At 35.3% G+C, this 12,126-nt stretch overlaps 1 protein-coding gene across 1 annotated transcript in view; it reads right to left on the reverse strand.

Moving 5' to 3' along the window:
- The window catches only part of LOC121727992 (pikachurin), a 145,512-nt gene that overhangs the window by 63,939 nt on the left and 69,447 nt on the right, over positions 1-12,126 (reverse strand). Inside the window, exon 3 of the mRNA XM_042116076.1 lies at positions 7,332-7,448. Within this exon, the coding sequence (XP_041972010.1) occupies positions 7,332-7,448 (117 nt within the window). The remainder of the gene's footprint in view (positions 1-7,331; positions 7,449-12,126) is intronic.

The raw sequence follows: 12,126 nt of genomic DNA on the forward strand, positions 1-12,126 counted from the left end.
ACTAGCTATTTGACCTAGCTTTGCTCGGTATTCGATGAAAATTACATTTTCTAAAAATGATTCCTAGCTAGATCGATTTATCGCCCCCGAAACCCCCTATATACTAAATTTCATGAAAATCGTTGGAGCCGATTCCGAGATTCCAATTATATATATACGAGCTTTTGCCCGCGGCTTCGCTCGCGTTAAGAAGTATTATTATATACAAACTTTCATCCCCTATTTGAACCCCTTGGGGTTAGAATTTCTCAAAATCCTTTCTTAACGGATGCCTACGTCATAACATCTACCTGCATGCCAAATTTCAGCCCGAACCGTCCAGTGGTTTGGGCTGTGCGTTAATAGATCACTATGTCAATCAGTCAGTCACCTTTGAGTTTTATATATATAGATATACAAGAATTGCTCGTTTAAAGATATCTGGGAGCACGGCAGTGCTCCAGCCAAGCTTTTTAGCAAAGGCACGGCCGTAGCATACTTTTCTCGAAGCGGTTCGCGGCTTTTTCACACCCCCTTTATCTTCGATGTTAACAAAGCTAGGGATTTAGAATTTCGGTGACTAGGAGCAAGTATTAAAACTAGCTTAACGTCCAAATTACATAACATTTCGATAAATAGTTTGATAGTTACGGATGATCAAAGTTACTACATTTTGTCACTCACTGACTGACAGATCATCAAAATTCTAAGGTACTTCTAGCAGACATAGAACCTTGAAATTTGGCGAGAAGGTAAGTCGTTATTCACAATGAAAGGAAAAATTATGAAACTGGCCAAGTGCGAGTCGAACTGGCGTACATAGGGTTCCGTACCGTAAATTTGTATGGGAGCCCTCCTTAAATCACAAGTTTATGTACTTTTTATTACTTATTATTAAAGTTGAAATACAATTAAGTACTTTCTGGAATTTTCAAAAACCTTACTTTTACCATTATGGATATAGAGCAAAAAAGGACAAAAAAACGTGTTTGTTGTATGAGACCCCCGATTAATCATTTATTTTATTTTAGTTGGACTATTAGCTTTTATAGCGATTACAAAAGTACATAATTTGTAAAATAAAATATCTAGCTATTGCGGTTCTCGAGATCTAGCCTCGTGACACACGGACGGACGACAGACAGACAGCGAAGTCTAGACTCATTAGGAATAAGCTCCCGTTTTCATCCTTTGGGCAAGGAAACCTAAAAACTCAAAAAGTATAATCTAACTTTATTAAATTAAAAAAAGGATTTTTATGTTTGTGGCTTTGCAAGAACATTAAAAATGAGTTTCGACTTCATAATAATTATTGACTTCATAATAATTATTTTATTAATAATTTTTAGTTGTAAAAATATTGTATTGCAAACAAATAGCAAAATTCATTTTCTTAATTTTTAATTTTTATAGATAAAAGTACTAGACTCTAGTGCTCATTGCCAAGCCACTTTTATAATAATTATAAAATAAAGAAAACTATTGATAAATTCACTGAATGATGATTTAAATTACAAAATAAGTTGAAGGCTTGGCTTGAATGTGATCTGAAAACTTTTTACCATAGATATATTGTATGGCTATGCAATATTTTGCTTGGCTCCTTTTTACATTTAATGTTTTGGTGGGATAAGATATAAGTAATGTGTATTAAATAGGATGTGTATTGGACAATCATTTTCCAATTTCTGTATGCCTGGAGCTACTTATAGTGAAATAATGTGCAGGGCTTTGGCTATGACTTATTGTCCGAATACAACATTAATAGTTTTAGTTGGGAGGAAGGGAAAATTAAACAAAAAACAAATGACCGAATTTCTAGATAAATTATTTATTATTGAAAATATTAATAATGTTATCTTGTTTACTTTTCCCTATATACAAATGTTGCCAAAGAGATATAATAAAGAAAACTATTCTAGGTATCAACTGAACAGCCTAATGTATACTGCTGTAAATAATAATTGTATCATTTTAAATGACTCACATAAGCAATGTCAGGTTGTAGACATTAATAATTTAGATTTTAAGTTATCCACCATGACAAGAGATAAGTACTTCTTATCTAATTTTTATAAAAGACGAATAGCCAGGTTGCTATTTAACTTTTTAGATTTTAAACAAGCCAAGTGTTTGGCTTCAGAGACTACTGCTTCTATTGAGCAGAATTATACTAGTCATAATATTAACGAATTGGAATATGTTCCAAATATTTATTTAAATTAGATAATAAGACAATGGAGGACATCTCTTGCGGAAATAAATTTAGTATTGAAAATCCTACCAATAATTTGTTAGACTCAAATATATTAAGTAAGAATAAATGTAATTTGATTAATCTGGTGCATCAAAATTTACAAGGTATGGTAGGTAAAGAACTTGAAATTGAGTTATTTTTAAAGGAATTTAACATTGATATTATTTGTATATCTGAACACTGGTTCAGACAATATGAACTCACTTTCAATTTCAATAACCACCAGATAGCTAGTTCGTTCAGTAGAGAAAATGCCATTAGAGGCGGCTCTTTAATATTAATTAGAAATAATTTAAAATTTAAGGAACGTAAAGATATTGTGAGTCTCTCTATTGAACGAACAATTGAAGTAGCTTGCATAGAGCTAAGTCATCTTATTATTGTGGGTGTATACAGGCCTCCTTTAGGGTTATTTGATACCTTTGAACAAACTATGGAACAAATACTGTCAAAAATATGTGCATCTAACAAAAGGGTTATTATATGTGGAGACTTTAATATTAATTTATTGGATTTAAATTCCACAACTGTTAGATTCACATCTTTATTTAAATCATATAACCTTTGCAATTTGTTTCATGAACCTACAAGAGTCTGTGAGACCACAGCTACTTGTATTGATAACATATTTACAAATCTCATTCCCGATAAAAAAGAAATAATTAATAAGTTAAGCTCTGATCACTGTGGACAGTTAGCATCATTTAATGTCAATTGCGATAATAACGTAAAGGATAATCTTGTGTTTGTTCCTGTGACTACAAAACGTATTGAGCAATTTAGAAGTAAATTAAATTCAAATATTCAGTCATTGGGTAGATCAAATAGCTCAGATGAAGCTTTTAATAATTTGTTTAAGGTAATAAGAACACAATTTAATACAGTATTTACTTCTAAAACAGTTAGAAACGATAATAAAAAAACCAGATTTATTGAATGGGCAACTAAAGGAATTAAAATAAGTAGGCAAAGATTATATGAATTATATGATGAGAGGTGTAGCAACAGTAGTGAATCATTTAAAGCATATGTTAAAAATTATTCTAAAACCTTCAGAAAAGTTTGTAAAGCTGCTAAGGCTCTATATATCAAAAATAAAATTAAAAATTCTAAAAATAAAATCAAAACTACATGGAAGGTTATATCTGGTGAGACTGGAAACGTCACCTGTCGTAACACTGATTTTGAATTATACTTTGAAAATAAAAAGATTACAAATAATCTCGAAGTTGCGACGGTTTTTGAAAAGTTTTTTGCTGACATTCCGGTCTCAACTACAAAAAATCTAAATTCCTCACCAGAAGCTGCTGAAAAGCTACTCAGAGACAATGTAAAGGAATGTGATGTCAATTTCAAGTTTAGGGAAATTAGCCCTAGAGATATTATTGATACCTTTAAATTGTTGAATATTAAAAATACTACTGATCTCTGGGGCATGTCTACAAAAATTATTAAATCGATAATTGACATCATAGCTCCTCATCTGGCAATAATTTTCAATGACTGCATTAAGAGTGGTGTTTTTCCTGACTTAATGAAGCACAGTAAGGTCGTACCTTTATTTAAAGCGGGAATTAAATCAGATCCGACTAATTACCGGCCTATTTCGATTTTACCGACTCTTAGTAAAATATTTGAAAAAATAATTATACAGCAATTACTGTTACATTTTAATTTAAATAATTTATTACACAATAACCAATACGGTTTTACTAAGGGTCGTTCCACAAAGGATGCTGGTATAGGTCTTCTTTGTAGCATATTTGAAGCTTGGGAGGAGTCACAGGATGCCTTAGGTATTTTTTGTGACCTCTCTAAGGCATTTGACTGTGTCGAGCATGCTACTTTAGTCAAAAAATTGCACCACTATGGCATAAGGGACTCAGCACTCAGCCTTTTGACTTCTAACCTCAAAAATAGGACTCAAAGGGTTGAAGTTAATAGTAAAAGATCCAATGGGACCAAAATAGAATTAGGTGTACCACAGGGATCCATTTTAGGACCATTTCTTTTTCTCATCTACATTAATGACTTACCTTATCTAGTTAAGGATAATGAGATAGTACTTTTTGCTGATGACACTTCACTTATTTTTAAAGTGAAGCGACGGCAGTTAAATTACGACGAGGTAAATAGTGCTCTCTCAAAAATAGTACATTGGTTTAATGTTAATAACTTACTTTTAAACTCTAAGAAAACCAAATGTTTAAAATTTACTTTGCCCAATGTTAGGCAAGTTCAAACCAATTTACTATTAAATGATGAGAAAATGAATTTGGTGGACTCCACTGTATTCTTAGGCATTACATTAGATAGTAAATTACAGTGGGGTCCTCATATTGCTAATCTTGCAGGTAAGCTCAGTTCTGCAGCATATGCAGTCAGAAAAATTAGGGAAATTTCTGATGAAGACACGGTAAGACTAGTTTATTTTAGTTATTTTCACAGTAGAATGTCTTATGGTATCCTTTTATGGGGAAACGCTGCCGACATCAATACAATTTTTGTGCTGCAGAAGCGAGCTATACGCTCAATTTATAAAATGTCAGCTTTTGAATCTCTGAGAGAAAAGTTTAAAGAAATTGGTATTCTAACTGTTGCTTCTCAATACATTTTGGATAATGTATTGTATGTTAGAAAGAATTTAACTAAATTTAAAACTAAAAGTGATAGTCACGGTAGAAACACTAGAAATAGGCACAAGCTGGAAATACCAGTGATCAGACTTAGCAAAATAAGTAAATCTTTTAAAGGTCAATGTATACGCCTTTACAATAAAATCCCGGAAAACGTTCAAAATCTATCAATTAATAAATTTAAAAAAGTAATTAAAGAACGTTTGTGTGCCAAAGCCTACTATACGGTCAAAGATTTCCTAAACGATAGCACATCTTGGGAGTAGGATGGCTGCTTGCAAGGCTGCTTCTACATTTATTATATGTGACTTACAATTGTGTATTCATATTGTATAGATTAAGTTATTTACATTGTAAATTTTATTTTTTTAAAAGACAAATTTTCCACTTTTTTACTAAAAAGTGGCCCCGTGCGAGTTTCTTACGCCGGTTCTTCTCGCCGGGTTAGTTCCCGAACCGGTGGTAGGCAACATGTAGTTCAACATTCTGAAAATATTTGATTCAAATTTATTCAGAAATAAAACAATTTTTATTTTATTTTATTTTTATTTTATTTTATTTATAGCAATCATTATTATTTTGTTGTTGTCAAACGTACTACTGTCACCTACCATACTAATATTTATACAGTGTGTTAGTGTAAACACCGTTATCCTTGAAACCAAAGAGGGATTTTTTTGAGTTTCCAGCATTGTTCTCATAGAAAAAGTTTTTCATTTTGATTCAAACTTTCAGAATAACGGTGTTTACACTAACATCTTTTTATAACAAAAGCAAAAGTATGTTAAATCTTCACGATTTGATTGCTAAACCGATTTTGATGAAATTGGGTACGCCGCACGACTATACGTTAACGGCTTCTGCGAGATAAAAAAAAATTACACCTTTGGGTAATGGCTAACATTATTGCTTGTGTGGTGGTGGTGTTTGCAGGTTCTTGCATGCGAGTGTACGCATAGGCAGTGTGGGAGAGGAGGGAGGTGCTGTACGCATACCTATGCGTACACTCACACATTTACTTAGAGGTTGAGGTTTATTCACGGAATATTGCTAAAAATGATAACATACTAAATTTTAACCTATGGGTCATTATAAAATAGGGCCGTATAAGTGTGTAGTCCCAAGAAGGAAATAGTACGATACGATACGAAGCAATAGACGTTAGTTATGTGCTATTTCTGCACAATTTGAAATTCTCTGTGTGTTAACAAAATTTTTCATTAATTACAATAACTATAATATAGAGTTATACTAAAAAAGGTTTTCAGTTAGTTGGTAGAGCTATAAACTATATCACGAAGGCCGAGGCTGGCGAGAATTAAATTTACGTCCGTAACAAAATACACGCGGAATATCATTTAGCTCCATTCTTAGTATCTTTATGATACAGACTATATTTTATAATGATAAAAGTGTTATTTATTACTGGTACAGCGTTAGATTCAATTATACAGGGTGTAACAAAACTAAGTGATAATACTTTAAATGTATGTGTCCCTTATAATAAGTTCACTGTCAAAGTAGCAGCGCTGTAAGAGTATTTTATTTTTATTTTTGTAATGGGCAAATTCATGACGCTGCGATGAGGCGCATACCCATACAAATCGCAAAAAATACGCTTTCAGCACTGACATTTTGCGAGTAAGCGTTATAAATGACACATTACACACCCTAAAGTAATATCACTCATACTGCCGCACTCAGAGTGGAACATTAATTACTTAAATGTAATTATTTAAAAAAGTTGACATAAGCCCCATTATTATTATCTGTCAAAATCTTCATTAAATTGAAGGTTTATCACAATTAAATGTCTCTAAGTACGGCGGTTAGTTTTGTTACATCCTGTATGTATTTTAATTTGGCACAAACTGTTTCAAAGTAGTAAAACATCGTAACTTTACCATTTCAAATAACAATTTTTGCTCTAAAGATCTTTGGAAGTTTATCATATTCTAACAACTCAGCTTAGGTATATTATGTAAGAGACAGTAATAATGTTTCCATTTTAAACAAGAGGTACCCAGGGACTCTATTCTCATATTATCTCGAGTTATGATTCGAAAGGTTTACTGTTCGCGTAAATTAAAGCTATACGAGATTATTGCTGCAGTAAAGTAACTCGTTTGATGCGGTGTAAGTAGCTGCACCTCAGTTACTGACTAGGCCAGCTCGCATGTCAGGTCGCACCGTGGAACCCACTACCCAGGCATATGTGATAGGATAGATTAGGTTAGGTTTGATTGTTAGGTTAGGACTACACAGGCAAAGTATCTACCTGCAGCCTGCTGCCACTTCAACTGCTCGGACTGTGTAAGCTATCCTTAGGGGGCTAGTGGTCCACTCACCTAGACGGTCGTAGCCGACTATCAACTATCCTGCTCGCGCGTGTACTGTATCCTGCAAGTGCGAGTGGTAAACAAGATTTTGTACGAAAAATAGGCTGGTTCTCCACTCACCTAGACAGCCGTAACCGTCGACGTGCAGTATGTAACCGGGCGCGCAACCGCACTCGTATGTGCCGTCGTGTAGCTCGCGGCACAGCTGCTCGCACGGGCTGCCCTCGCCGCACCGACCTGCAAGAAGACAATGATGTAGACCACCATAGTCAACTTCAGTTCCTTTGTGGTGAGAGTGCCGACGCATCTTCTGTCGACCTTTGAAGCGGAGGAATTCTGGCCGACTAATGTGGTCTACCGAAGGTTCTGGGGGAGACTCCGGAATGAAGCGCGCGTCACGTCGCCGATAAAATCGTTTTTTTTTTATGAAATAAGAGGGCAAACGAGCAAACGGGTCACTTGAAATTGAAAGCAACTTCCGTCGCCCATGGACACTTGCAACATCAGAAGAGCTGCAGGTGCGTTGCCGGCCTTCTAAGAGGGAATAGGGTAATAGGGGAGGGTAGGGATGGGAAGGAAGGGAATAGGGGAGGGTAGGGAAGGGAATAGGGTAGGGGATTGGGTCTCCGGTAAACTCACTCACTCAGCGAAACACAGCGCAAGCGCTGTTTCACGCCGCTTTTCTGTGAGAACGTGGTATTTCTCCGGTCGAGCCGGCCCATTCGTGCCGAAGCATGGCTCTCCCACGTATAAATAATGTGATAAAGTGTAGTTATTAAGTGTATATAATTTATTTGTATGTTAGTCATTAAGGTATATCAAACCCAGATGGGAGCACGATAAAGACAAATAGGATACCATCAAAAAATTCAACTACTCCACTCTAGAAATAAAGGTATGCTTTATCGTCGGTAGTTACGGTTGTTTATTAACCCATAGAACATTCCAGCGGTTCCGATGCTAGCCGTTAGCGTGCCAAATCGGCAAAAATGTATGATAAATGACTTACGGCCGTTCCCAATATTTGATCTATCTCTGGTTTTGCCCTACTAGAGATAGGAATAGCTCACATTAGACATTAGAGACATATATTTTATGTCAATTATGAGCTATTCCTATCTCTAGTAGGGCAAAACCAGAGATAGATCAAATATTGGGAACGGCCGTTAGATACGCGGTTAAAACGTGAATACAGCTCGGTATGAATAAATGGCTCTATCGTACTATTTCATGTTTTGTTTTTGCTGAGTAAATATTGTATGGCTTTTTAAATTCGATAAGGCCAGTAGCGCCAGCCAGTCTACAAGGTCAATGCATCCATTTCGGATGATTTTTACATTATTTTCAGATACTGTAGTGCCTGGGATAGGATTTTAAATGTCCGTATGGTTGCCCAAGCACATACGGCATTTTCGCAACATAGTTGGCCTGGGCCAGAGGAATGGGACCAACCATGTGCGGGTTTCCTCATGATGTTTTCCTTTACCATACGAGTATCCGTGTCATGTACTTGAGATCTGAAAATGTCTCATTGGTACACCGGGATCGAACCTGCACCCTCTCGAGTGCGAACCAACGGTCTTCCCACCAGGCCACGGACGCTCTTCAGCCAGTCTAGGTTAAAGATAATTGCTTATTTAAATATGTTATCTCTCTCGTTGTTCGTATTCATGAAAGAGAAAGCATGCTATTTTTATAAACGATACAATGGCCCAGATTAGTACTGGTGAGCCTTTTATTGAACACATGAATAAAAAACAGATACTTTACTCATTGCCAGAATATGCAAAATATTTTGTTTCCTCTTCAAAATTATGTCTCAATAGATTTGACGTAGATATGATGTAGAAGTGGGATGACGCTTGCTACAAAAAATGGGACTTTTTGTTTTATTTAAGAGGACGACTAACATAAAAAATCAAACAACGTCCTTCTCTCTTCACACTCACGGCCCGTCTTTCGTTATATGCCAGGTGAAAAAGGACGACGCGGATTCTTCGCCAAATTTGTTTTTTCTCAACTGTAACCGTAAGTAGGTTAAAAATGAAACAATTCGGGGCTTATTTTCAAGTATAAAAATGAATTATAAAATCTGAAATTTTGGGTTAGTCGCCCCCTTAATTAATAGCAAAGAACTTTAATACAATTTTGGCAGTCATAGAGGAATATATTTTAACTTCATAATATCTTTTAATTAGTTCCAAATATAGTGCCTCGAAATAGCTGATCATGATCAATATTTATTAGTTTTGAGAGCAACTATTGTCCGCATATGAAAGTTTTCCAATTTTCCAGCAGCTCTCGCGGGAACGTTAGGAAATCTTTCCATATTACTCGGCTTAAGTCACGTCCATACCGGTACATAAGTTAGCTTCGCACATAAGTTAGAACCGTACATAACTTAGCATAGTTATTCATAATACTTGTAAAGTTAAAATAGGTTGTCGCTTTTAGAGACAATTTCAGCAACAACTAAACTTAATCGTTGATCAAATATATTGCTTTCGGAGTTTGTTGGAAAAGGGTCATGATGACAACTCCTCGGCCGGCTGGAAGATCATCCTTATTCCCACAAAGTGTATGGCAAAAACTATTATTGCCGGATCAACTAGTGTAAATTATTATACAATACAAGGTGTAGCAAAACTAAGTGATAACATAAGCTGTGTGTGGGTTCTCGTTATAGAGTTCTTTGTGAAAACAGTAGCGCTGAATGAGTAACGTGTGCAAGGGCGTACATCTATTACCAGATTTTAATATTATAATTTATAGTGGTCGTTGTTTGCATTATATTTGGCAACTTTTAGAATCTCTAGGGGGGCAGCTGCCCCTCCCTGCCCCCCTTGGCGACACCCTTGAACGTGTGTGTGTAAAAATTCATGACGTTGGGGCCCTTGCCCATGAAAATCACAAAAAAATCCTTTCAGCGCTGCTACTTTCAGTACTCTGTATAAGGGACACATATACAACCTAAAGTATCACTTTGTTTTGTAACAACTTGCTTAAAGGAAACTCGAAATACTACTGTACTACTTCTAACATAGCATAAAATCATTCATTTAAATTAATAATATAACAGTCTTTTCGGAATCCCTAAATCTTTTAACATTTTGATAATTCCACTTCGAAACATACAAATAATTTATAATCATAATAATTTTTCCTTGAGATCTATAAAAACATTTCAATCTTTATCATTCCGATGGAGTGCGACATTCAACGTCATCTCCGTTAGTGTGGCCCCACTGGAGCGTCATTACTGAGATAAACGCCGGATACTCCTCGACCTCCAATTATGACGCCCGCCCTAGATGAACAACGCCATTTATATTAAGTTGTTCTTAAAAAAAATAATTTTTTGAAAATGGAACGACAATTCCGTTTCGTTTGTTGTTCTTATTGTTTGCACTATATGTTCGTCGTTTGTTTTTGTTAGGTATACGCTTTAGACAAGAAGGCAAGACATTGCTGTACCTCAAACATTATCTTGCTTACGAATAAAATAGATAGTTACACAGAGGATAGATTGCCTATCCTCTGTGTTACTATTTTGTTATTATCTATCAAACGCCATTTTTAAAATAACAGACAAAACAAAAAGATCAGACTTTAATATTTTAATAGTTACCTAAGTCAACAGTATATTTCACGTTAAACCTTTTTTCACGTCAAAACCGGTTAGGTAAAAGCCTATATGAATAGATACACTAATTGTTATAAAACCCAGTAAGCCGTGTACTCGTATGCGGCCTTTGATCACATCATGAGCATCGCTGGTTCGCTTTTTAAATCGGATATAAAACTGCCCCGCCGGTAACATTTGTATATATTCTCATAAAAACTTTGATGTCTTTATGGTTTTATGGGCGTATTGACCTTTAATTAGGTTTGTTGGGAAAGAAGTACTTTTTTCAGGTGGGAGTGATGACAAAGTTGGTAGCATTGTGTGTGTACTGCCAACATCTCAATGGCACACATTAAATTTTAGAAACTCTCGTGTTAATAAACTGTTTTAAATAAATGTGTGTGTGAAAGTTAGAAGTATAGTGTGATCACTGATCATACTGCCAACGTCACAGGTTAAATTACACTATATTATGTAACTTTAAATGTGAGTTGATTTCAATAGAGTTAAATTTATTTTTTAAATCACATTTAGGAAATGAACGAATAGCCAATTGAAGCCTCCACGAGTAAATTATCCATAGTATCTAAATATTCGTAAGAAAATGGAAAAAAAAGATATAAGTAAAGATATAATAGTCTAACGTAATATTCTTATTACGTTCTCTCGTCGAGGGAGAAAACTCGGGGCGCAGGTTTTCAATATTACTTAAGTGTCTAGGGATGTCAAAAGTATATTAATTAAACCTTTAATAACATTAGTGTAAGATAAAATAACATCGAAGACGCTCCTTATGAAACTTTTAAATTAATTATTCATAGCGATGTTATACACCTTTTATTAGTAGTTTCACCCGACTTTTGCGATATTATGAAAAGGAAATGGCGACGTTTATGCGCATTTTTTATTAAACGACGTTTTAAATTTTAAAGAAGCTTTGCCTTTTAGGGTTTCGTTTCCTTCCGTTCAAGTTTCAGAACTAGTGTTCGCAACTTTTATTAATAAATTTAATACGCTGACATTCCTTTATTGCTTAGAAAATGTACAGTTTTCCACTGGAAAAAAAACTATTTCCTGCCCTTTCCCGGGATATGCTATATCCTACACCGAATTTCATTAAAATCGTAAGTGACATACACACTTTGGCATTTATAATATTAAGGAGTGAGCCCATTGAGACGGGCCGTGCCGGGGCTCAGCGTGCCGGGGCTCATCGCAAAAATCCGCCTCCTTACAATTTGTATGGAAGCGGATGCGCGTATCGCACACTGTGTCGGGGCGCAACGGATT

Source organism: Aricia agestis, chromosome 6, assembly GCF_905147365.1.
Source record: "Aricia agestis chromosome 6, ilAriAges1.1, whole genome shotgun sequence".
NCBI classification, from domain to species: domain Eukaryota; kingdom Metazoa; phylum Arthropoda; class Insecta; order Lepidoptera; family Lycaenidae; genus Aricia; species Aricia agestis.